At 44.4% G+C, this 27,896-nt stretch overlaps 1 protein-coding gene across 5 annotated transcripts in view; it reads left to right on the forward strand.

Moving 5' to 3' along the window:
* LOC142883694 (neurexin-1a-like) overlaps positions 1 to 27,896 on the forward strand; it is a 363,691-nt gene that overhangs the window by 192,796 nt on the left and 142,999 nt on the right. For 3 of the 5 annotated variants that reach the window (XM_076018787.1, XM_076018785.1, XM_076018786.1), the window contains 5 exons: positions 9,633 to 9,934; positions 12,468 to 12,491; positions 13,596 to 13,757; positions 18,095 to 18,536; positions 25,107 to 25,490. In XM_076018787.1, coding sequence (XP_075874902.1) covers positions 9,633 to 9,934; positions 12,468 to 12,491; positions 13,596 to 13,757; positions 18,095 to 18,536; positions 25,107 to 25,490 — 1,314 coding nt within the window. The remainder of the gene's footprint in view (positions 1 to 9,632; positions 9,935 to 12,467; positions 12,492 to 13,595; positions 13,758 to 18,094; positions 18,537 to 25,106; positions 25,491 to 27,896) is intronic. The other 2 variants (XM_076018788.1, XM_076018789.1) reach the window with 1 other exon arrangement.

The raw sequence follows: 27,896 nt of genomic DNA on the forward strand, positions 1-27,896 counted from the left end.
GCGGCGGCGTGGAGAGAGAGAGCGACTCCGGCGAGGACTTTGTCCCTGGGACGGCGACGGCGTAATTAGCACATGAATTATTTCTGCGCAATGACACGCCTCAGCGCCTTCTCGACTTTGCTCTCTGTCTGAGGAACGTCTCCCCGCGTCCGCCGCCAAATTAGACATCTGCCGAGTCCCTTACAGTCAGACGGCGGCTCGGCTCGGCTCGGCTCGGCTCCTGTTATCAAAGTGGACGCTAACCTGCGCCAAAGGTGCTTATGGCTTCGTGCTCCATTGGTCGCAGACAGACAGCTTTTAAAATGCTCGATTAAAATGGTAAATAATTGCTTTTGTCCTGCCAGCCGTGATCAATTAGTGCCGATGGTTTTAATTCAAGTTCAAGATTTAAGTTTAAATACAAAAGGGGCCGAGGATAAAATCCTGATTACTTTCTTTCTTCTCTTTAAAGGTCCAGTGTGTAAAATCTGGCTTGAATTATGATTCTTATATTGGTAAAAGTTTAACATACTGCCCATAAATATGGTAATAAAAGTGTATACTTGCAGTACAACGAAAGTGATTTGGTTTTTATACCCTTAGAATGATTCTCATAAATATAAGAATATACATAGGGTCATAAGGGTCTTGCTTCTAGTTAGCATTTTTTAAGGAAGCCTGCCTGACACTGCTGTAAATACTGAAAGCACTACCATCCTTAAATACCAGGCTTCCTTAAAATCTTTACACACTGGACGTTTAAATATTTGTACGATTAAATTAACCGATAATTACGCGCCAAAGTCAAGAACCACCCACCCACCCCCCCTTCCCCACGCGTGACTATCGATCCCCCTCCCTGCCAAATATCCCATAGGCTTACATCATTATCCCCTGCATTTACTCAGCAGAAATGGATCGGGCTTCGGCAGATTAGTATGCAGCGCATTACGCTGCCTCTTCACTGTAATGCTGTTGTGATTCTGTAATGGGCTGAGAGCAAATGAGAGCCCTGCAGCTGGAAGTGCGCCGCCCGCGTTTGTTTGCCTCGCGCTTCCGCGTGCGTATTTGTCTGTCTGCGAGTGTTTGTGTTGACATCTTATTCTAATGTCCTGTTGGACTTGGCTCCCTCGCCTCCTCGCCCCGCTCGTTATCTCTTAAACCCCGGGGAGTTCAGAGGGCCACTCGGCCGCTTTTCACCCTCCCTCGGCCGCAGTATCGCGGAGGAACCGACCAGTTTTGTGTCTCTCTGAGGCCGGAGGATGATCAGATGCTTGTTCTTATTTTTTTCGGAAGGGGGCGGCAGGCGCAAGGGCAGCTGAGCAATGTGCAATTTTCAAGCAACCCGGGCCAAACGTAGCCATATCATGCATAGTAATAGCTCGGGCTCTGAAGCGGCGGCCCTGAGTTGCGCCGTGAGACAGGTTCAAGGATGACAATTTGAAAATATTCGCACAATTCATTTTCCGTCACGGCTGCGCTCGGGGTCACAGGGTTCCCAGAGCCTATCACGGCTGTCTGGGGGTGGGGGGCGGGGTTACACCCTGGACCGGTCAAATGCGGTTTCCATTAAACATTTTAATATAGTCTAAGAGGAAGTATTATTTATGTAAACAACATTTTGTGTAACGATTTCTTAAATGTACAATAAAGCCTCTACTCTCCCTTGAGGTGGCTGAGGTGTTTTTTGTGATTTTCCAAATTAGAACTAACAAACAGGACCAAAGTGTTCTTTGCTTCCCACATCAACTGATTGATAATTAGTTTCTTGTCGCGCTCTCACATTGCGCCCATGTGGTCCAATCTGTCAACTTGCTAGTTGGTTAAAACTGAACCAATCAGCCTCCTGCCGCTGGCGAGAGGTGCAAAGCTGCTAACACACACCCGGCCCTTTATTCATGTCTGGGTCTATTTTTCACCAAATGCATTTAAACTCAAAAATCCATCCACAGTTCCGATAAGGACACTTTTGTCCCTCCTTGTAATCCTCCTGGTAATGTTCGCAGAAACCTATCAGAACGACGTCCAGAGCTCAGAAGCCAGCGTGCACGCATACACGCGTCCGAACAGAGACACGCGCTGTAATTGTGATTTATGTGAAAATAGCTCCCTCACTGTAATTGTGTTTTCAAGCCTATTGAATATCTTAAGAGCAAAATTAGGCGTCGCTGCCGCCTCTGCCAGATGAAATATTGTCTCTGACGTGCAGATTAATGCGGCTGGTGAATCGGCACATAAGGCCTTGATTTGGGAGCCGCTGAACCCCTGATCTTTTTTTTTTTTTTAAATCCGCTGAGAGGAAATTGCAGTTTGCGATGTGGGCATGACGGAAGCCAGCAAAGTTATTAAAATCTCCCCTAGCGTGGTGCGTTAAGGGTATCCAGGAGAAGATCCTAACATACTGTACATGTATTGGATTTAGCTACTGTATGTCTGTTTGTTTTCTTGCACACCTAAGCGTGAGCACAGGCGTCGCCAACGTCTCGGCGTCATTTTCACTCCCCGTGGGAGATGTCAATCGGCAAAAAAAAGTGGGGGTTGGTGTTGGTGGGGATCTGCCAATTACGGCACGCAATCATTGTCTGTCATGCGGCTGACACACAATGGAAAGATTCGAGGCTTTGTTTCTGCAGAATCTCATTAGAGGAAGAGCCGACGGGAGATTTATGGATGAGGCGGAAGAGGACGTGGAGTTAGTCGGAGTGGGAGACGAGGATGCAGTGCAGAGGGGTTTGATGGAGGATGTACCTGAAGGAACTGCTGAGTCTTCAGTGTTAGCTAGTTATGTTAGCTGCCACGCATGTTTTTAATCTTTGGTAAATCCGTGGCAATGTGACTGCTGATGAAATAGTTTAACCACTGGTCTCTGACCACTTGATCAGGTATATTTTTCAGTTGCAAACTGAATCAGCCAATCGCATTGCAAAATTGCTGAATGTGACTTCCTGAACGACACGGTGGCCCAGTGGTCGTGGGTTTGATTCTGGGCCTGGTACCTTTCTGTGTGGAGTTTGCATGTTCTCCCTGTGTCTGCGTGGGTTCCCTCCGGGGTCTCCGGCTTCCTCCCGCACTCCAAAAAACATGAGTGTGAATGGTTGTTTGTCTCTATGTGGCCCCACTGGCGACTTGTCCAGGGTGTCACCCTGCCTTCGCCCTATGACAGCCGGGATAGGCTCCAGCTGAATAAGCAGGTATGGAAGATGAATGAATGAATGACTTCTTGAAATGCAGGTATGAGATTTAAGTGACTTTGCACGTGGCTTGCATGCGTCTCTGAGTTCTGTCGCTAAATGTTCAAAGTTTTAAAAGTCTCAGAAAAAAAAAAAAATGGACCTGCGATTTCTGCCATCCGCTCTGAAAGACGGTGTCGTCTGCGAGTCTGACATCAGCATCAGCTTATGGAAACGATGTTGGGTGGCGGTTGTGCCGCATGGCTAGAGAAAAACCATAAAATATGCACTCGGGGGGGTGCTAAAAAGGTGTTCTCTTATGGTGTGCCATATTTAGAGATAGAAATGTCACATTACACTCATGCACAGTCGAGCGGGCTCAGCTATTCCAGGATTAAATTCAGGGTGAATCAGTTGGAGGATGTTTTTGTTCATCCTTAAAGAAAAAAGTCCTAAAAAAAAAAGTAAGTTTTCTGCTCTGTTGTCCCTGAAAAGAAAACTCTCCTGCTGGTGCGTGATGCAGTTTTCGAGACACTTTTTTGTTTGTTTGTTTGTTTTTTCTTTCCAAATGCAGCGTGAGCACAAATCTGAATAGAGGAGAAGGGAACATTTTATCATCTTATCATAGCACTTCCTCCACTTGTTTTCTAAATAGAAACTATTTTTATTTTATATTTTCTTTTTTCCCCCTAACATTTCACAGGCTTTCAAGGCAAAATATCCCACCTCTCGTTTTCAGATTAACCCAAGGATCACCATCTTGTTCTTTAGTATATTTAAAATGCTTCCTGGAAGACAGCAGGACAAAAAAAAAAAAAAAAGCTGTTGCAGAAATGAGAGGAAAGGCAACGAAAAAAAAAATGTATCGTTCGACAGTGGCAGATTGTCGTCCTTGTAAGTCATTGCGACATATATTATACATATACATATATAAAACAGCCTTCAAGTACACTCACACACCTGTGGAGAGGTGACGCCAATTAACGCGCTGCGGAGAGAGCGTTTCTCAGACTGACAGTGGGGGAGGGGACTCATCAAGACATCCTTCATACTGGGAGTCTAAATGACATTGTATGTTAAGCTAGCGCAGCGTGGGGCTCTGACAGAACTTTGCACGCGTGAGCTTACATGCGCGGGAACGTTTAAGCGAGCGGAAACGAGGCTGTTCAGTCCCGCGCCTCCCCTGCCGACGATACACAAACATGCTAGGAACCCCGGCGATGTCGAACGCGGGCCGCTGCTGAGCAGCCTGTCACGGAGGGAGATTGAGACATTTTTTTTTTTTTATGAAAGTCCTAAATGGTGCAATAATCACGTCGTAAAGCGTGTTCTCGCAGAATGCGGGCCCTTCATCGACTCTTCTCTCTGTCATAATGTAAGAGGCTTAGGCCGGCTCTGTGACACTAACTTCCTGTCATTTTAATAGGCCGCCGCAAACCTCCCCTATCGTCACATTGAGCCACCATTGGAACAGGGAAACAGAGAGTAATTTGAAAATGCTGCGTCAGTCAGGGAGGATTTAACAGCTTTGCTCTCCACACCGGCTGGCTTTTAGCTCTCTGCTTTCTCTTCTTCTTCTTTTTTTTTTTTTTATATAGTATGTCGTCCGGCGTTTGAAAATCCACAGGTGCCTTTTTCCAAAGCGCCTCTCACTGCTGTTTCTGAGCCGAACTGGACCTCAGGAAGCTGAAGGCGGCACAACAAGCATCCTCTTCTTTTTTCTTCAAGTAGCTTGTTAAAGGGAGCTGCAGGAAGAAAGGGGTGGGCAGAGTTGCCACAGATCGACCAGCGGCCGCGAGTTGTTCACACTTATTGCAGGGGACTTTGGTGAACAAATACAACTCGGCAGGAGAAAAAGAAAAATCTCCTCTCACCCACTGCTGTCCCGGCCTCATGTTGTTTTGTCCTCAAAGGTCCCAAATTCTGCCAAAAAGGCACAATTATACATGACTCCAGCACTGGTCTTGTGTTTATGGCTTAATCGCAGGCTGCAAATCCTATGGAAGCACAGGTAGGTTTTTAAGTAAAAATACACACAGTGTTCTCTAACAATAATATGTTTCTGAAGGATTGATTCTGATATCAAATATGTCAGCATTGGTACCTGATATAAGATCAATACCAGCAGCTTTGCCCATTTGTTGTCGAGTCACTTGACTCAGCAGTTAATGTTTCTGATTTGTGGCAAAAGGAAAAATGCAGAATGCAAACAGGATTTTTTTTTTTTTCTCACAAAATCTTCTCAGTGACATAAAAGTGTCACTGTTGCAGGTAAAGACTATTTGTATTTGCATCAGTCTAAATTATATTGGCATCGTAATTATTTGGTATCGGATAAAATATTGTACAGTATGACACCAATACTGTAAGAGAACTGCCCACAAAGAGTGAGAAAAGTTCAATTTACAGGGAATCTGAACAACAAATAGGATTTTTAATGGAGGAGGTGAAGTGATAAATATGCCGTAATCGTCCCTTAACGATTTTCAGTATAGCAACACTTCCGCTCATGTGGGGCAACATAGTGGCATACAGCCAAGAGACGAGAGAAGTGTTTCATCAACTGTCATACCTGCCGCACGTTTAAAAGCGCTCGAGAGCCAACGAGCTCCAGTGTGATTGCTCTTAGTTGTCGTTGCAAATTAATTGCGCAAGAGTTCCAACGGAGTTCAGGGTGAACGACAAAGATCAAATAATTTCAATATAGAGCTTCTGCAAGAGATATTAACTGTCCTTTTTTCACTTGCATGCTGCTGCTTTTTTAAAACTATGAAATATAGATAAATTCCCACAGACATCGATCACCTGTCATTTATATTTTTTCCTCATAAATTTACTTGGTTTCATCCGCGAGCTGCCTGACACCTTGACAAACAGAATGCTTCCCCATCAGCTGGTCAAACACAATAACGGTGATTAAATTCTGAGCTGCTGCCTGTTGGTTAGCCCCCCCACCCCACCCCCCCACCACCGCACCGCCGACTCTGTCTCCGGCTCCTGTGTCATAACGCGCCGCTGACAGGCGCCGTGCCTCCCTGGGTGCGAGCTCATTTGTGAAGCGGGCCGCAGAGTTGCAGATGCCATATTAGTGTCAGGGCGGAGTGAGTGATGAGGGGCCTCCAGGTCTCCCAGTCACCTGCTGGCGTTGCCGTGCCTGTGCTTCACGCCCAGCGGCCCCCGGCGGCGTTTCATCATAAACGAGTAATTAAGTTCAACACGCTCAGCAGACATTTATGCTGCCTTCCACAGGTTTTTGTTTCTTTTTTTTTCGCTGCAGTGGCACTGTACGGCCTCATGCCACGCCACCTAAACCTGACGTGACACTAATTTAATTTGAGCGTCGTATAATTGCATTATTTCCATCAGTGTGCATCGCGGCGGCGCAACCGTAAAAAAATCAGGTAGCTGACTGGCGCTTATTAGGAATTACATGCCACCGATTTTACAATTACTATTGTGGGAGAATGGATTCCTGAATGCTCAAGATTTTTTTTTTGCCCTCGTTAAAAAATAAACGGGTCTACTTGAAACAACAGGCTGCGACAAGTCTTATACCTCCGTGTCTATTTATGGCCTCTCCCCAGGAGCTAAACTTTCACTCCGTTCATGTCTTTGTTTCTGTCCTCTGCTCTCTAAAAAAGAAACAGGGGGGGGGGGGAACCTGACTAAAGGAGCTGGCTCTCATCCATGTCCCCATTTGTCGTTGTGGCTCAAGGGTAATAAGGTGGCAGCAGTCGGCTGTAGTCTGATTGACCAATGGCTGTGGGACATGTGCACATGCCCCTACGGGCAGCAGCACGGCTATAGCAGATTTGGGCCCCAATGACTGAATATCAGTTTGGACCTCCCTCCTCTTATACATATATACATATTAAAGACGGCTAGGCACATACATTTTTATTCATAAATTACTTTAAACATCACCTGCAACATTTGTACATAATTTGTTTGCATTCACTCTGTGTCACTTTATCATCCAAATGAGTGGAGCATCAACCGATCCACTTAAAGACTCTGCTTGACAGTGATATAAAATAGCACTGGTTTAAAATAAGATAGGTGTAATATGTTTTATTCATGCAGAAAGACAAATCTAAACACGAAGTTGGGAAAAACAAATCCTGACTGATGCTCCTAATTAAATGCAGTTTAGCCCCATGGTCCACAAGAACAGATGGATAAATGTCCAATGTGAAAAGAACAGAGGTGAACTATGCAGGTAAGGGTAGCAGCAGTGCCGCTCCACCACTCTCGCACCATTTGCTCTCAGAGGGAATTTTCGCTGTTTGCCGGACCTGAACTTTACCTTAAGAAGAATAAATGCCAAGCGCCCCTGGCCAGGAAGTCGTGATTCCCTGAGCATTGCAGTCTTTGTACATCTCCAGCCCCGATGCCATTAAAGGGCACGTTAGCTCCAGCTTCCCTGCTGTTGATTTGTCTTATCCCGATTTACTCCTATTACGGTTCAAAATGAGAGTTATGGGGGTGTGACATGTGTCCCGCAGCCGAGTGGACGCCGCTGCTCAAGCTGTTCCGCCTCACTTGTTTCCACCTGGACCGCTAGTGTTACGATTCTCCGAGGAGACGCACCGCCCCGTCCTGAAACCACTTCTGGGCCCGCAGCCCCGAGCGTTGTAAATTCCTTCCAACAGCCCCCTTCTGTACACAGACAATTCATTCCCCGTTGGTTAGGGGAATTAACTGTGAGACGCAGGCACGGGGACGTGCGAGGGGAGAGAGAGATGAGAATGACCCCAAAGCACCGGCTCCATTTGTTACTCGGCCGGCGAGGGTGCGCGGCGGGGATGAGCCGATTGGGTAAAGAGGTTAGAGGTCTGTTATTTCCACTGCCAGCGCGCTCAGACGTTGAAGGAATGACCGAAGTCCAGCTAAGATCCAGTCAACTTCAATTACGGCCTCTGGCGGTTTTCCCAGAGGTGCACTACAGTGCCTTTAAGGGGAATCAATGAGGTGACAAATTGCTGTGGACAGCAGCCCCTTCTTTTTTTTTATTTGTTGTGCTGTTGCATGCATGCATGTTGCTTTACGCGCTGCATTTAATTATATAGAAATCTGCAGCCCTCTCCAGTTATGATAATTGAAACACTTTGGTCCGCTGGCGTGTCGCGCAGTTGTTTCCCCGCCTGCGACTTTAATGGCTTGTTATCTCTCCAAACCTGTATTTAAATGGCCCAGTAATGGCTTTTCACACTCGCTGCCCAGTGACACCCGTTGTTGCTCTGCTCGGCTCTCGTCCCAACTTGACAAGGTCGAGGTTGTTTTTTTTCTCTATCTCTCTCTCAAGGTTATTTTTGCCCCGTCAAGCGTCTGTCTGTCACATCGTGGGAATGCGCCTCGCTCCGACGTCTTTCGAGACATATGCGGCGGAGCTAATTGAGCGTTTTTCAGCAGGAGAAGAAGGCGACCATATGATATATCTGTCACAGAGACGCCCGAGCAAGTCAGATCCTGCCGCTGATGAAGAGGCTGGGAAAAAAAAAGACGATTGAAATGCTGGCAAGACTAATAATAAGACTCGAGCTTGGAGTGAGAGGCAAACAGCCATTTGCAGCAACGTGTCTGTTTGTGCGGTTGTCAGCGACTGTGGTCCGAGCTGTGTTTGTGCACACGCTTATGAAGTTTTATTAATAAAATGTTTTTTTTTTTTCTTCTTCAATTTTTCATGTCATCGTGTTGAAGGGATGATGATACGCAGGCCCTGGGTTTGTTTCCGTGTTGATGTTCACATTTCTGGAGTTTCACGCACAAAAAGAATTCCACCTAATGGAACATAATAATGTGTTTTTATCCGAGTGCTCGCTGTGTCCCGATTGTCGCTGTTGATCATCAAGTCAAACTGGACTGCTGGACCGTGTCTCCTGAATAATTTCGATTTTGGCTGAACCGTCCCTTTGATTTCTTACTGGCACCCATTCTTGTTTTTCTCTTCACTCGGTTGTGGCATTTTTAGAGCGTTGTGCAGTAGTAATCAAAACAGAGCTCTCATATTGTGTTAAAGGTGTCAAGTGCACTGTCAGTTTGTTTGTTTTGTTTTGTTTTTTCCCAATGGGAGAGTGGCACAAGAGTGATATTCTCGAACTTCAATTATTCAAATTCAGTGCTCCAAATTCGGATTGTCTACACTTGTCGTTCTGTAACCAGCACATTTCAATCCCCCTCTTAGTTTGCATGACTCTAAGATTTGTAAATGCAACAGCAATATTGCAAATTGTTGTTTATGCGTTGACTCGTTATACAGTACATGCACATCTTGGTTTGCCCCTAAGTCTAACTGACTCTAATTCCTGATTCCTCTTATTCTCAACCATACTGTTCTTATCAACCTGTGATTCTTGCTCATACTTCTTCACTGTCTTCTTCCCTTGTGCATAATCATTGTTTTTTCTTCTGACAACCTCCCAACAAGCCCCCAGGAGGACAAAGACACTCATGCAACGCATTTCTTTTTGTCTGTCTCCGCAGGAAAAGAAGAATATGTCGCAACCTTCAAGGGATCCGAGTTCTTCTGCTACGACTTGTCCTTGAACCCGATTCAAAGCAGCAGTGATGAAATCACGTTGTCATTCAAAACCCTGCAGAGGAACGGACTGATGCTGCACACGGGCAAATCGGCCGACTACGTCAACCTGGCACTGAAAAATGGGGCTGTCTCACTCGTCATTAATTTGGGGTCGGGAGCCTTTGAAGCTCTTGTGGAGCCAGTCAATGGGAAATTTAATGACAATGATTGGCATGATGTCAAAGTAACAAGGAATCTACGTCAGGTAACAGTACAGAGGGTGATGCGGAGGCTTGGTAAATGATTCAGAACAAATGCACTTAAATCATTCCCATCATGCAGTGCGCTGTTTTAATCCCGGACGTCGTACTGGGCTAAATCGAATCACGAGAGCTCATGTTGGAGACGAAACTGAGCCACAATTGAGCAGGGTTGAATCAAGACCTCTGTGTTAGCTCTGAGTATTATTTGACAACAAATAAAAGCTATTCATTTATATTCCATCTGCTCTGCCGCTGAACACATTCAACACAGACTCACCGCCGCTGTGATTCATTCAAAAAGACGAGCGTTCAAAGCTCTAAAATCCCAAGTTCTGTTCATATCCTCACAAACTGAACCGACTGAATCCATTGCTGTGGCCTCTACGCTCTCAGAGATACCGCTAAATAAGCGACCCGATTCACCTTCTTCCGAGTTCTCATTCAGCAGTGCGTGCCAATTACATCTGTTAGCGTCAGAGGACATCGGGCAGGGCTATTGGCCTGGGGCGATGCGGCTTATAATTGGGAACTGGCCAGGGCATCAACAGAATTTGTTAGTGGCTGGTTCTCTCAGAGAGCAGAGGGGGGAGAATCAGATGGGATGAAGGAAAGGTGCAAAGCAGAGCCTTTGGCCATAGAGCATGTGCGGAGGCATCCACCTGCAGGAACAGATTGTCCTGGCATGTGTGGCGCTGCAGAGGTCACTGAGTCCTTCTCCGCAAACAGATTAAGTAAGAGGCTGACTAGGTCGCACCAGGACTAAACAAACAACAAAAAAAGTTGTATATTAAATTGTATCAGCGTATGGCCGTATCACCTGCAGGGACTTGTGGCAGTGTTTTAGACACATGGTTGGTCTAAGAAATGCAGCGACAGCGTTTACTCATTCACCACACCTTTAGGTCAGATTGGCACCACATTGTTTCTCAAAATATTGACTGTAGCCTCCAAACCAGTGGTCATGTTAATGTGGGTTCCACTAAGATGAGGCAGAATCATCCCCGTGCTCTTGGCTTACATGTGGTCACATGGTATGGAAAATGTTTGACTTCATGTCTTAACAAAATTGCCTCCTTTGATCTGATTTTATAGATGTTGGCACTATAGCTCAGCTCAGCTTGAATTAACCAGATCTTCCTACTTTAAGAGTAATTGTGTCGTGTGTTTAATGTGTAAGTGCAAAGGCGCTCTTATATTGTTGTACCAGTAAGAAGCAACACACGTTCTCTGGTATGACTCCATTCACTAACAGCTTCTAGACATTAAACAGACTTGGACTACAAGGATAGTAGCGTATAGCCGAGGGGCTTTTGTCGGTGCTACAATTGGAATCACAATTTTGTTACCGTTTTCAAACAACGTTCACAAATGTGATCCACAATAAAAGCGTATTAGGCAAGCTTGGTTTTACCGCTGCTCCTTAAATCACGAACCTTTGACCAATTTTTGAGACATTCACTTCTGCAAGTCAGTAAATGTTATGTGTGGGCGCTTGCCTAAGGCATCCCTGCAATACCGGCATAGTTTTGTGTAACTCAGGAAGCCAGTGTTAAAAAAAAAAGAATCTTGTTAAATAAAAGTTCTGCGTCTCTTGGCTGAACGCATTTCATAGACTGTGAACTCTTGGTAATATTAACTTATGTTGAAGAAGATGTAAATGGACCACTGCTCAAAACTCTGCGCAAAACTTCTTGATTTGCTCCTGCTCAATTTGTGGGAAATGTTTGTCTTCACCAAGTGGCTTCTTATGCTTAATCAGAAAATGGATTATTGGCAAACCTATAGATTCAGCCAGTGTGAACATTCACTGCACTGCACTGGACTGTGAGAGGAGAAAAAAAAGTGAAAGTGTCAGTGAGTGCATGCACCGTTGGCAGGGACCTGAGAGACCATTCGCCTCATCTTGTGTCAGGGTCTTCTTTGCTTTTGTCTCATTGCAGTAAAGTGATCCTAAAGTTCATCAATAAGACCAAACGGAGGTACAGTATTGTGTGAGGGCTGGAAGGTGTGACACAGGATTTGGTCTCCAGCCTAAAACTGAGTCCAAAAGATGGGGGAACCAATTCAGCCAATGAAGCAGAAAAATGGTCTTGAACTTGGGTCTTGTGTTTTTTTTAGGAGGTCAACTGATGTTCTTTAGGCATTCTTTGTTATGAACCATTCTGATGACTGTCAGGACATGGGTAAGGGGATACTTTTCCTGCTACTGGAAAGCTCACAGAACATGGTGCAAAACAACACGAGGCGTGTAGGGAGTCACTGGTTGAGCTCTGGCACCTCCTGTGGAGCATTACTGTTATTTCCTTGCTCTGCTTTTTTCTTGTTGAACTTATTTTGCCCTTTTTTGTTTCTCTCTGCCTTACTAACATGCTTTGAAAACTAACATCATTCATGGAATGTGCCATTCTACTAACCAGTATGGTTTTTTGCCGTTTAACAGTGTACTAACAGTATTGACCATCATATATTATTTGAGTAACAATCGTTATTCTGTTCACAGTTTTTAATTTCCTTTCTCCCCCCTTTTCCACAAAGCACTCAGGCATTGGACACGCTATGGTAAACAAACTACATTGTTCGGTAGATATCATTCTAATTGTTTCTTAGTTTGGGTTTGCCGTGTGTTTCTTTCCTTTCTTTTGTTTACAATTGTAGACGTCATTTACAAAAAAAGGGAAATTGCGGTTGGTACTCCTATGCTTACTTTTCAAATCCTTTTTTCAAAGATTTTTCTTTGACTCATTTATCTTTTCACCCTCTTTATTTCACTTGTTTCCTGTCCAATTCTGTTTGATCCACCTTCTTTAGGAGCATCATTTCGAGCCTTTTGCATCAGACTGTGGTTAATAATGAGGACCCTCTCCTGTTCGGCTGGCCTGATGCTCTTTTGCCTCAGCCAGTTGTATCCCCCATTCACTTTGCATGGCATGCACTCGGACTGCGTTTTGCAGATGCCACAACGCCCACATGTCAACGTGAATGTGACGAGTTCAGCTGTGTTTGTCACCGTAGCTTTCTTGATTTCTTTTTCTGTGGCCCCCGTAGTGTCCATGAGTGTCTGCATGCATCTCACGCTGTGACAATTCCTAATCCCATCCATTTGTTTTCTTTTTGCTTGGACACAATCAAAAAGAAAATTAGATGCATGCATGAATTTTCATGTCTTCCTTCCTTTATTTTTTTTTGTCTAACACCCTCAGTCATTGTGCTTTTCAGAGCATGTGCTCCTTCTCTAATCTTGTAGCACGTTTCTGTTTCTTTGTACAAACTTCTGGACAAACTAATATGAGATAAACAGATAAACTAACCAATGTAACCTTCTACTAACACCATTTTTGTGTCTGCTAAAGTATTTTTGTTTTACTTTGCAGTAGGGGCAATACTAACACTGTAACACTGTCGTGTTGGCAGTCTACTAACTTTTACTAACTAGAATATCACTGTTGTGAAGGCTTGCAGCCTTTTCTACTAATCCAAATGGACAAAATAACAAAGAGCAAACAAGAAAAAAGACAACTAAAACAGACATGAAAATGGGTATGAGAAAATAAATAGGGACGTCTATCAGAGTGAAGAGGAGGAGGACGGAGAAAAGGGAACGAGAGTGCAGTGTTGAAGTTCTGTCTGAGTATAGTGTGTCCTTTCCCTGTGCTTTGTGTCTAGGTGACCATATCAGTGGATGGGATTCTGACTACCACAGGTTACACCCAAGAAGACTACACTATGCTCGGCTCCGATGACTTCTTCTATGTTGGCGGGAGCCCTAGCACAGCCGACCTGCCCGGATCTCCAGTTAGCAACAACTTTATGGGCTGCCTCAAGGAGGTAAACACCACTTCCCCATGTGCTGGCAGGCTCGTGGGTGTGCAGGATGTGACTGTCTGACTTCACCCGAGGACGGCCCTTCACCCACTCGCTGACCTCGCCTCATCAGCTACACTTTTCTCTTCTTTGTTTCTTCCGACTTACGTAAGCTCATACAAACTTTATTGTGCACCGCCCGCACACCGCACTCCCCGTGTCGTCCAGATGAATACACAAATTCCTATTTGGAGGTTTGAAGTCAGACTTAGCCGAATGTACAAGATGCTGTTGGCAACCAAAGGCAATTTCCTGTGGCTCTGAAATGGAAAAAAGATGGCAAATTGCGTTCATGTGCAGCAAAGAGGAAATGGGAGCACCCTTTAGCCCTTCGTAGCCACGTCTGAGGTGCTGCAATGACACATTTAGTCCATCCATCCATCCATCCATTTTCTATCAGCACCTCCTTGCACTCAGAGTCACAGGGGGTGCTGGAGCCCATCCCAGCTGTCTTGGGTTGAAGGCAGGGTTACACCCTGGACAAGTCGCCAAATTTATAGTCGGGCCACATTTAGAGACAAACTGCCATCTGCACTCACGCTCAAGCAAGAGCTGAAATCAGCCTCATGTGCATATCCTTGGACTGTCGGTCGGTCACAGAGATAATCCCCACAGACACATCTAACCTGCAGTTTAACCACTGACCCACCCTGTTGACATATCTAATGCCCCCCTTGCTGGACAAATATTCCATTTTTGGTATGGTGTTAAATGATCTGTTTGGTGTAAAATAGATTATTAGTTTATAAAACTGTCATTGTGCATTAAGAAAAGGGGTTCAAGCTCAGTGTGTTTTCTGGGCTGGCCTGTGGAGGTTGAGGAGCTAATAAACTGCAAAGTGTATGGGTGGGACTCAGTTCCCTATCTGACTCAGGCCCTTGAGTCTTTTGGAATGGCATGGGTTCAGTGTACTGAAACATCATAATAGAGCCTTTAAACTGGCTTTTTATTTAAAAAGAACATTATCTGTAACATTTTTGCTTTCCAGTATTTTCCAGCATTTAACCGTAATGCATTAAGTATGCACTTCATCTCTAGAGATGAAAAAGAGGTCCAATAAAAAGAAAAGGCATACCCATGCGATATAGGGTTCATCACTTATGCCGCTCGCTCTTATGCTGAATGGTAAGCAGCATTTTCCCTGCTTAAGAAGGGAACCCGACCCAAAACATTTGCATTTACCCCAGTATTCACTGAGGAAGATATTGGCAAATCTCCACAGCAATATAAATATCCATGTTTTGTTTTGTTTTTTGTCTTTTATCTCATGCCCAACTCTTTTAACAAGCAGGCTGGGAGAAGAAAACCTCCCATATAGTCAGTTTTGGATCTACCTGTGACAGCATATTCTCTGGGTTGTTAAATAATGAGGGACGCGGGGAACAGGAGTCGGTGCCCCTCAACACCGCTTTGCCCCAGTGTGTCTCGCCATACAGCTCTCAGTGTCCTAGAATCAATGCACTGAACTGCTCACGATCTTTAAAAAAGAATGCTTATAGCTTTTACTGTTCCCAGGAGAGGAGACAGAAATAATTTGCCTGTTTTATTATTTGATTCTGGGATAATTTAAACCCCATCATGCAGTCTTAAAAAAAAATGTGAATGTCAATACGATAAACTGAGCCCCGTGCACCGTTAAATCAATAGCCAGTTTAATTTTCTTGGCTTTTAAGTTGCGGCTGACTTTTATGGGTGCACATTGACAAGCGGCTACTCGATTAAAAACAATCCTTACTGAGGTATGTGAACTACTGGCTGGGTTTAGGAACATGTGGAATGACGCTGTGCTGTGCAGCTGGATCCCCGTGCAGATTCCAGGCGAGGACATCGCACCTGGCTGTTGGTCCTGATGGCAAAAAAACAAACAGTGGCGCAGCGATAGCTCAGTTGTCACAGCCCTAGCTTGATGACAAATTAGTGCAGCACTACTCGCGCGGCACGGATTGTAGTTGGAACCGAAAGCGAAAGAGGTGCCCTTTGTCTCAACTAGAAAGGGAAGCGGTTGTGGTTTATTGGCTACATCTGTTTCACCTTTGCATAATTTAAACGCCGAGGACAAGGATGCATTTCATTCCTTCTTCAAAATTGTTATTCATACTTTGAAATGATTCCTGCCAAAATGACCTTTTGCTGCGGAACTTTCAATTTACATTCAACGCATTTTCAGTGATAAAACCCCTTTATCTGCTTCCTGTTTTCCCTTGCAGTAAAACGCTGTCTGATGCAGGCGTTTGCAAAAGCGTTTGCACGGGAAACTTAAGGCCGAGCTCACCTAATTCAGATGCAGTGCGATGAGCATCTACCTGAGCATTTAGACACAGTAGATGTGACTCAGTGATAAACATAATGCTCCATGCAAACACAATCCCATCGGCGGTGTCCCCATTTTCAGGTGAACGCACGCCGGCGAATCGGGAGCGTGGCCATTGCTTTCCACAGCTGTAATTTATTTGATTTGCTCTGCTGTCTGCTGTGCAGGTTTAGAGCTATTCATTCCATTTCATGTAAATACACAGTGAGGAAAATCAATACGTATTATTCAGTGAGTGATGTCATTGTTCTTTAGTGCATTCTATATATTTATATATATGTATATATATATATATATATATATATATATATATATATATATATATATATATATATATATATATATATATACATATGTATATATATATATATATATATATATATATATATATACATATATAAATATGTATAGTTCAATGCTACGATTGCTTGTAGTATGCTTTCTTACCACTAGATGGAACTTCATGTAACACACTGGACCTTAAAAGCCATATACGGCAGATCATTAACTTGGCATTTACCTTTTTAAGAGTGGATCTTAAATTTTACATTCCCTTGTACACCTGCTTTAATCTTTTATGAACTGGCAACCATTGCACTTAAACTCTTTGACTATGTAAAATGAATTGGACACTAAAAATTATTCCAAAGTCTGTTTGTCCAGTGAACATTAATAATTGGTGTGTGGCTATAATGTGTACCTGGGTTTCTTTGTTTAAGTGTGATGAGTGAGGTGGGAAGTAGCCAGTTACTACTACCACTACTACTAGGCAGTAACGTCCATTAAGTTGAGCATTTAGTTTTGTTTAAAACCCGCTGAGCATGCTCAGTCGCTTCATGATCTGTAATATGTGCTATATGTTTGTAATACTGCTTTAATATAAATAGCTGATTGTCAACAACTGTATTTCTCATTTTAAACCTGACTTTCTTTCACAAAGAAGATTATGTCAATTTATATTATGGCTATTTGTATTTTTTATTTTTTGCTGTGTTCTGAAAGACATAATGTATAACGGCATAGTATTGCATGCTGCGGCAATTTCCCACTTACGCACGTCTCTGCTACAGTTTAGCCCTAACTATAGCAACATGTCTGCAGTAAGTATTAAACACAATTTCCTAGATTCCCTTCAGAGGCAGAATTTAATTTGCCTCCTAGGCGCCTCCTTTACGCAACCATTAGCCTGGAGATTAATGATGAGCCGTTTAATGACGTTACAGTTTGGTTCTTTGTAGCGGGTTGCGGCTGTCAGTCACTCCTGCGCCTCGGCTCCGCTGCTGCTCAAAGGTCAGCACGCTAATGCTTTTCATTTATTCAGCGCCGTGATGCATAACTCTGTCGAGTTTGTTGTGCCTCTGAGTACCGACTGGTATCCGCGCGAGGTTCCCCTGAATAAAAATGTGGATTGTTTCTCTTTGCTTGTTTTACATCTTTCCCTGTCTTTCAGTTTATCCAAATGAGAGCTGTGCTAGGCCTTTAATGAGAACTCCTCACATGACGGCAGCATTTGGGATTTGACGCTCCTATTTCCACACGTAGCCTACAAGGAGAGCAGTAGAGGCAACGCTTCCTGATAACACATTCTTACCGCTGCGTTTCAAATAGAGGGTGTCTCTTCCTCGAGCTGACACCTAAGCTAGAAGATAAAATGGATGTCTCACTTGTTTACACTCTGCCCAGGCTGAGTAAACTGTGACTCGGCGGTGGAGTCATGGCGCGGGAGGAAAGCAAAATAACGCGAGTGACATTTGGTGCGAAGCGGTCTCATATCCTCGCTCAAGAGGTGCAGTGTGACAGAGATGAATGAAGCCTGGCGTGACCCTGCTTATAGTGCACCTGTCCTCAGCGGCCAGACAGTCACATGGGCAACTAATGTTTGACGTACAGCCAAATCAAGACAAATCACAGTGTATAATCGGCTTCACTTTCACAGAGATATCACACGCGCCGCCCAGTGACTCTGCTTCTCCTCTCGTCCTGATTCAAGGTTGTGTACAAAAACAACGACGTGAGGCTCGAGCTGTCCAGGCTGGCCAAGTTGGGCGACCCGAAGATGAAGATCCACGGCACCGTGGCCTTCAAGTGCGAGAACGTGGCCACGCTGGACCCCATCACGTTCGAGACGCCCGAGTCGTTCATCATCCTCAACAAGTGGAACGCAAAGAAGACGGGCTCCATCTCCTTCGACTTCCGCACCACGGAGCCCAACGGCCTCCTGCTCTTCAGCCACGGCAAGCCCAAGCAGCAGCCCAAAGACTCCAAGAATCCCCAGAGTCTCAAGGTGGACTTCTTTGCCATCGAGATGCTGGACGGCCACCTGTACCTGCTGCTGGATATGGGCTCGGGAACCACCAAAACCAAGGCAGTCAATAAGAAGGTCAATGACGGCGAGTGGTATCATGTGGATTTCCAGCGAGATGGCAGATCAGGTAACTTTTGTCATTTTGCAAATTTGCTGGCTGCTGGAATTGTGCACAGAATGTTGGGATGTGAAAAGTACTGAACACTATTAGAGCAGGTGTCAAACTCAGACTCAGACTCTGTCAAACCCAGCCCTTCACATCAGTTCATGTGGTCTGCGAGAGCCTGGGCGGTGCATTGTGTGCAATTGACTTGTATTGAATTGAAATGCAAATAGAACAAATGTAATGAAAACCTCAACTCCCACAGTTGCATTACATTTTTGCGATACCCAAGGCAACACCAGAGTTATTGATGTCAAAATTATCATATTTGAGCTCATTGACGGCGCAATGTGGGATTTATGTTATAATCATACAGAACCATGCGCTGCATTACATTGTTTGACTTAAATACCCCCAACTAAATTTATAGTCTACATGCATTTCCATGATGCACTTTAAGAAACATGAAATATTTAAACTGTTTGATTCCAAACAATTTCCTTTGATTCACGATGAAGCTTTCACTTTTGTTTGAGATGGTTTTACTGCATTTTTTTTTTTTTTAATCAACTCTGGCATAGCCAACATTCAGTTTACATGACCTGTTGTTAGTCTAGCAGTGTTGCTGTTCATGCCAGATCTCTCTCCATTCTCGTGATGCTTTTGTTTCCCTCTGCTTCCTCCAGTAAACGCGTAGCACCATCCACGCTTCACCTAGCCTTGTTAATTCCAATCATCAACTAACGATTACAACTGGGCCCCTATAATGGCAGTCTCTAAATAACCCTGCCTTGGCTCTCAGTGGGAATTCTTTCGATCGCACCAACAGTGTGTCTTGAACGAGATGTTTGAAGCAGACGCGGTCTTTAGTGATATCAACGGCGTGGGCTGCAGCGCTGGGGCTCAGGTGCTCATCTTCTCCTGCTGACTGGCATCTCTTCCCTGAACTCCATCTTCTCTGACACACTCCATTCAAACGCCAGTGAAAGGGAACCAACGCGCCATGTGTTGTCATTTTCAACACGTACTTGCCCCAAAATAACTTTGCCCCTACCCCTACCCCCACCCCCTCCCCTCTCTCTCTCCCCCTCTCTCTCTGTGTCCTCCAAGGTCCGGGTTGTGCCGCTCTGCTCCCTGTTGATTTGCTTATCTAAGCTGCAATTTGTTGGCGTGCGCTCAGAGCCAAGGCCTCGCAATGTCATACTGCAAATTAGATATACCCCTTGACCGTGTTTTCCACTCCATCTCAAGAGGTGGAAATTAGATTAACTGTTTCATTACCCCCGGAGCAGCACAAGTTTGTGGGGGGGGGGCGGCTAAATTGAGCTTCCATGCCTATTTAAGGGAGCTACTGATGCTGCTTTCTATGATTTCTTTCGGAAAAAAAAAAATCTACTGTCAGCTCTAGTAATCAGTGACGGGGGTTTCAATGTGGGGAAATAAGACCAGCACGGCTTCATTTTGCTATTGAAGGCACCAAGTCCAGTCACGTACAATTATACACCAACCGAAAGCCTCAGATTGATTTATGTGACGACGTGGGAGACATCAGCTTGTGACGACTTTTAAAAAAAAACAACATAAACCTTTGCGATGAAAATATTGCAGGCTGGCAATATGAAATATGAAACAGTTACCTCGTCAAATTAGATTGCGTTTGTCATATGTCTCGCAAGCCCCCCCCCCCCCCCCCCCCCTGTACATTTTGCACATGGGCTCACTCACACACATACACACACACACACACACACACACACACGCACACACACGGAGAAAAAAGAAAAGCCATTGAACATCTTTTTTTGTTTGCTGAGCTCACTCCAGTCGCTCCGCTGTCTGTCTGTCTAGGCCGCTGAAGTTTCCATGGAAACAGGAGGTGGTCTCTCCCCGGACTGAGACAGTTACTGCGCTGTGTCGCGCTGTGCTGATCTCTGCACTAATGACATTTTCCAATAACTTCTCTTCCTCCCCTCAAGTCGCCGACACTTACAGTGAGACATAAAGGATCCCTGCGTCATGACCACTCGGCATGTTTAAAAGGAGCCGGGTGAGAAAAAAGAGAGATGGCCCAAACCGCACAAGCTGTCTGTAAAGAAAGATATGCCCCCCCCCCCCGCCCCCCCCCTGCAAATCAACCACAGCTTTCACCTTGAAAGCCGCAGCCTATTTCCTTGGAGTGGAGCGAGTTTGCAGACACCCTGCATCTAGAATTTAAAAAAAAAAAAAAAAGGACAAAAAAAATCCACCATCTTCACATTTCCTTGAGCAGCACAAAGCCCTATTGTTTTCACAAGGCGTAATGATGTGTGCTCGGCACCTCAAATAGAAGTATTTTTGGGTTTTTGCCGTCCTTTTGTACTGAAAAGACGTTGTGAGGGCTCCATTCCCACAGGATACATGTAATTTTAATGGGACGTTAAATAGCAGATTTGAGCTAATCCAGCCCCACAAAAAAAACAAAAAACCTACACAATAGCGCTCTTTTTTGGGGGGGAGGGGAGGGGAAAGGATTTTAATATTTATTTCATTTGAAAACTTGCTGCTACATCTTGATATGTTGGTAAATGCTGGGGCAATTTATTTTTTCTATATCTATACACAAAAAAAGGGAAATTGTTCTTTTGAGCAGAATGAGGTTGAAAAAGCCTAAAGACATGTTTTAATTGAGGCGGGCAGTCCGTTTTATTAACTTCATGCTATAATTAATCCTTATCTGCACATTGCTCCATTTTTTACTGTCCACACGTGAGGCACATTGTGCTAAATGCTAAAAGCGCGGTCTGGCTTTGCACATCCCCTTTATATTTTCATTTATTTATCTATTTTTTTTTTTGTTTAAACATTTGGATTTAAAGCCACATTAATCACAGAGAGGAAGCGATGCAGCCATCAGCGATGAGCCACCTTATCTGACGAAACACGCGGCGCGCTCGTCCCCTCGGCCGCCTATCAGCCGAAACACACGCGGCGGCGCGCGCACATCACTCCAAACAAGAAGTGCGACGCCAGACGTCCAGACGCGGCAATTATCTCAGAGCGAAGTCCTCGGCGGGGCGACGCTTCCTGCTGCCAGCGCAGTGGCAGATAATCATCCCTGCCCCCCCCCTCTTTTTAGTTTAGCCAGCGCTTCCTGCAGGAAGTAACCACGTAAATGGACTCGGTGCTCTCAGACGGCATGGGCCAACCTCAATGCATTAGGGATGCTAAAAAAGACGTTCTGCTCTTAAGTCGGAGCTTTTGGGCTGCGGGTCACTCATCATCAGAGAGCGTTCTGCAGACATCGCTCCATTGTATAGCTGCCACTTCCTGCCCGGTCATGCACACCCCCTGCTTTAGGTGCGCGCGCGCGCACGCACGCACGCACACACACACAGCCAAAAATAATGTGTACACACATCAGGAAAAAAAAAATAAAAAAAAATCTTGCATAAATATTTCAATACCAAATGTATTTTTAAGTTACCTTTGGACTCTACAAGTATCTATATGTATAGACGAACTTATACAAATTCAATATGTATGCAAGTTTTTCTATCCCTGATGTGTATGCATTATTTTGACAGACTCTGTATGTACATATATGTATATATATGTGTATATATTGAATTTGTATAAGTTTGTCTATACATATAGATACTTGTACTTGTACATCCCCACACACAGTCCACTCTCAAGCCTCCGTCCCTTCAGGGAATCCAATCACATAGAGAGATTTGGCCGCATCGCCCTAACTGGATTGTACTAATCCTCTGTCTAACATCTTTCGGGGATGTGTTACCGGGGTTAGGGGACACCATGCCAAGTTGAGCCTTGCTGCTGGTGCAGAAAGTGCCACAGAGATCTGAGCTGTCATTTTGGACCCCCTGCCTCCAGGTTTTGATGATGGAGTGCCACTCGCGGGTCAGGCCGTGGAGGGAGGAGGCAGAAATACGGCCCAAGTGTTTAAAAAGTTGGCTGGCAGCAGCAGAGTCTTTGTCACCGTCGCTCATCCCCGTTTATTGCCCGCGTCATCGTTTTGACAAACCTTGCGAAAATTGAACGGCCGGTGCGTGCCGCCGCCGATATTATTTGCTGCCGGCTTCTGTCGCTCGTTTTCTTATCTGTCATCGTGTTCTCCTCCTTCATCTTCTCTCCAGACATCTTTATCTCCCCGTTCATATCTTGTTCTGTATCCATCTCCTCCTCCTTTATGCTTGGTTGCGTTTGCGGGGACATGTTCCCCCCCCTCCCTCCCCGCCCCCTCCTTGGACTAGAAAATACTACTCCAGTCGCGGGCGCGTCGTCCGAGTTGTTATGCAGCTCTTATGCTAGCTCGCTGATGGCACATGTCCCCATGGGATCCTATAGTGCCTTTTGACTTAACATAGCCCCACTGTGTTGTTACACGCATCCATATGAGAGTGTGACAAGCGAGCGGAGCACTCTAAACAGATGTCTTAAAGACGGTGACAACCTTCTGCGCGTGCCCCTTAGATCAGTTTGCGCCGACATGCTTGTGCCTCTAGCTTGTGTTTTTCCTTCCTTTATGTCAGCAGCCGTACACACAGATTGCACAGAGCACGAGTCATTTCCTCGCATACCTGTCGTGCTGTATACCTCCATCGCAATCCCTTCCACTTCAGCCGGGCACCGGCTCCACTAGCAAGGACTCCTCGCTAATGAGTTTGATGTAGCGAGCTCGTTAGCTTTAACCCGAAGGGAGCTGTTCTGGCGGCATGACGGGTGGCCCTTGCCAAGTGCGCAGCGCTCGGGAGCTCGAACAGCTGCGGCCTGGAGAAAGCTGGGGCAGTGGGTGGCAGCCGGGAAAGTGCCGGAACAGATGCCCGAGGCCAGGACCTGCAGAAAAGAGCTGGAACATGTTAGTGCGACCAGGTTAATCATTGCGCACTGGGTCCTTAGCTGTCTCACTCTGGCTCTGGCTTTTTGTGAAAATTGAGCCGCCTGACCTTGTCTCCAAAGAATATGTCGCGGCAAGATAATCGTAGGAGTGGACAGGGGTTGACTCAAGATTGTTTCCTTTAATCAGATGTAACCGCTTACAAGTGAAACCAAGGCAACAGGTTTGTGTTTTAACTAAAAAGGGTTAGAGACAAAGTCATGGATATTTATTTGAATATACTTATTTGTTGTATTTTTATATACTTGTACCTGGGAGATGGATAATCATGTATGATGACGGTGTGATTTAAAAAAATGTGAGGCATTTTCTTTACAAAAATAAAAATATAAACCTATTTTACAGTATACACATATATATATATATATATATATATATATATATATATATATATATATATATATATATATATATATATATTTATATATATATATATATATATATATATATATTTATATATATATATATATATATATATATATGTATATATATATACATATATATATATATATATATATATATATATATTAATGTATTAACTTTTGTCAGGCTTAACATTTATACTCCAACACAAACATACTGACCTACTGGAAACGTGTGATTTTCTCATTCTTTTCCCACGCACAGGCAGTTTTGGACTGTGAAAATTTGTCCAAAAGCAATCATCTAATAGTTTGCTTATATCTGCCACGGTTCATATCTGCCACTCAAAATGCAAATTATAACTTTACGGCATTTTTTTTTTTCTTCCTTTTTATTTTTTTGAACGCCACGACAAATTTTTCTGCCACTCCTCCCAGGCAGTCCGCCCCATGTGGATCCACAAAAGGGCGCTAACATAGATTAGCAGACCGCTATGCAGGAAGAGAGGGCAGGGACGATTAATTAAAGATCCACAACGGCTCCTGCACCGAGAGTCACGGATCCATATACAAATTAATCATGCCGATTCCCACAGTAAGGCCTTCCTCTGCGAGGCTTTACAGTCCGGTCATGTCCGCTGTTGTTTACCGCGCTCTAGATCGAGAATTAAACCTGAATGAGAGCAATAAATCATGGCGAGGGGGAAATGTGCAAACTCTCGGTGCAGGTGCTGCAGAGGCAAACAGAGGGTGAGACGGGGTAAAAAAATAAACCAAAAAAAAAAAAAAGAATAGCAGCCTGCAGTCTGTTAATCAAGTTTTAAAAGATGATGTTTTCTTTTTCTTCTCTTTTTTTTGGCTGGGTGAAATGATACAGGGGGAAGTGAAGCTTTTTTTTTTTTCATTTCCTTTCTTTTTTTGACCACCGCCTTATAGATAAAGGTGATTTATGATGAGGAAACCCAGAAAACGGACAGGAGACTCTTAGGGATCCTAGATTAGGCTCCTAATAGACTAGGTGCTCTGTGATTAATGTGTCTTATCAACACTCATCAGTCATTCTAAATGAAGAAAACCCTGACCCTGTCCAGATGGATAACACTAATTAAGCTAATTTCTTCATTAAACCCCTTTTAAACGGGCCATATTTGCACGTCAGAGTTATTGCAGGACAGGATTAACATCTGCAGCCAGATAATTAAAACCTATTTTAGTTTAATTAATCCATATTGTGAATAAAGTTAGAGCTGGTTCGGTCGGTGGGTGGACCAATTTAACAAAAAAAAAAAATAATAATCATTGCAGTAAATCTTTTTTTCATGTATTTATTTTTAGGCACCATCTCCATCAACACCCTCCGCACCGCCTACACGGCCCCCGGCGAGAGCGAGATCCTGGACCTGGATGACAACCTTTACCTCGGGGGTCTGCCGGAAAACAAGATGGGCCTGGTGTTCCCCACCGAGGTGTGGACGGCGTTGCTCAACTACGGCTACGTGGGCTGCATCCGGGATCTGTTCATCGACGGCCAGAGTAAGGACGTGCGACGCCTGGCAGAGGTCCAGAAGGCCACGGGGGTCAAACCCTCCTGCTCCAAGGAGCCTCCCAAACAGTGCCTGAGCAACCCGTGCCAAAACAACGGCGTCTGCAGGGAGGGCTGGAACCGCTACGTGTGCGACTGCTCCGGGACTGGATACCTCGGGCGCTCTTGTGAAAGAGGTAGGACTCTGTTTCTTTTTTCCTCTCTTACTTTGTCCTTTGTTCGGGGTACGTTCACACTCGCTAGCAACCTTGATGCACTGTGTACACGCCGCTCAACAAAAGTTCAGCAGATTCGTCTTTCAGTTGGAATTTCTGAACGCTAATGCTAAAATGTACTGTGACTTTTGCAGGTGAACTTTATTTTTTCCTTCTCAAAACTTTTGAGTGCACTTTTGAGTGTGTCTTTCTGCAGAACATGTTGTTCCCTAACAAGGTAATTCTGTGGAAAATTTCAAATGCAAGGAGCCCAACCCATGAATTATGACCTCTTAATGCTCTGGTTCACTGACAGTTGCAGCAAACTGTTAACATTTTGACATCATAGGACTAAGACAGCTCCTAATAATGACGTCATATGACAAGTTATTGCGACATGGGCATTTTTGTTGTGTGGTATATCCACCACTGTTGTTTGCTTTTGCTTCAAAAAGATAGTCAAAGATGAAGATGATTAACATTTAATGCTTCTACTTAAATGCACAATTCTCATGATATAAGATATAACTCACCAGCCGCTTTATGAAGTACCCGGTACCAGCTAGGTGTACCTAATAAAGTGGCCGGTTATTTGACACACTTTCCCCTGGCCGTGCTCAGTTTGGCGAAAAAAAAAAAAAAAAAAGGAAAGAAAACAAACAAACAAAAAAGCTCTCACACGAATACACTGAGCAGCAGTTTAGGTAATGTTTTTCTGAAAGGGTTGTCAGGTTCAACAAAATCCCCCCGTGGAAGGCTGAAGTAGCGCTGATGGCTCGAACATCATAAAGCAATAATACGACTGGAAGAAAAGTGCACTTGAGCCGAAAAAGAGAGCCACAGCGGTGGGGGCGGCGCTGAAGCTGGTCAGCTGATGTCGAGCCGGCGCTGAGTGGCAGCTGACTGATGCGCCGCTGATTCGCTGCCGCTCACGTCCGCCATGCACGCCGGCCTGTAAATTGGCTGTCTTCTGCCAACCATTGGGCTCATCAGCTCGCTCGCTCATGACCGGACACAGGCAGAATACTTATCCCAATTACTCCCAGTAGTGGGGAACATTAGGCTGTGGTGTCTCAAAGTGAAACTTTTCGGAGAGTCGTAGTTTGGCCAGAAGTGAAAAAGCTTCTGCAGTAGTTTGTCGCCCTGGTGTTCATATCGAATGAAAATTCTCCTTATGTAGCGTTTTATTAATGGATATTCCATTTTATCCCAATATTCTCCATATAAAAACTATTAAGCATATCATCGATTTGTAAAAAAAAAAAAAAAAGTCCACTTGATTTGTTGATATCCAACTGTATTTAAAATAATTACAATACTTATAATATTGTTTTGTACTGATAGAACTTGTACAACTATTATTTAAGGAGCAATGTATTGATATTGAAGAGTTGTTCGACTTGGATTTGAGTTCATGTCACTGACCTATTGTTGTCATCGGCAAGTTCCGGATTAATGCCGTGACCAAATCAGTCACATGACCTGCCAACAGGGGTCGGATCAGGAAGTTGCTTTAGGACTTTGCCAAAGATTGTTCTTGAACAGAGAAGATAATCATGAACTTGAAGTCAAGTTGTTCACAAAGTTTTAATGTCAAGCTTAGGGCAAATAGAAATGCAAGTATTCTCTCTGTGGTTTCTCGTCATCTGCTGTCTGTTTCGCAAATAAAAATAGGGAAAGTTTTAAGTTTTAAATTCTGAAATGAAGTGGTTATATAAAACTATTTTCCGTAGTTGTCCATAGCTTCGGTATAAACAGTTTTCAAGATGTTCCAGCACAAATAATTTGTCATAACGTCTAAATTTATGTCCCTCCGACTCTCAAAGTGAAGGATAGCCATGATTGGCAAAGTTTCTTGGCTCCCGCAGTGTGTATGAATCCTCAATAAAGCGCTAAAAAAGAAAAAAACACTTAACATATGCATAATCAAGGCAAATGTCAGGAGGAGCTGAGGCATGCAGCTCTGTTATCACAGTTTGACGCATCTGCACAGAGCCGACAGCAGGGACAGGTTCTCTCATCGGGGAGGAAAAGGCAGAGAGAGAGAAAAAAAAGAACTCAAGTCGGCGCGCAACACATCCCACACAATCACATGTCGCCTCGCATGCACCTCGCACTCCGAGCCCCTTCGCCTTGTGAAGCGCTCGTTCTAAATATCCCACAGCGCTGTCTGGCTTTGCTGCTAGTACAGGCCAAACACTGGCGGAAATACGTTGAGGAGGAACAGGAAGGAAAAAGAAGAAGAAGAAGAAGAAGAGACGTTCATCAGCGCAAAAAAGACACAAGAGGTTTTTTTTTTTTGTGCTCTTGTCTGTCGTCATGCGTAAGACAAGGCCTTGAGAGTCTCCTGGAGAGCTGACGAGTGCTAGTTAGTTAGTTAGTTAATTA

The sequence above is a fragment of the Nelusetta ayraudi genome, unplaced genomic scaffold (genome assembly GCF_046127955.1).
Source record: "Nelusetta ayraudi isolate G7.1 ecotype Tasmania unplaced genomic scaffold, CSIRO-AGI_Nayr_v1 ptg000008l, whole genome shotgun sequence".
Lineage (NCBI taxonomy): Eukaryota > Metazoa > Chordata > Actinopteri > Tetraodontiformes > Monacanthidae > Nelusetta > Nelusetta ayraudi.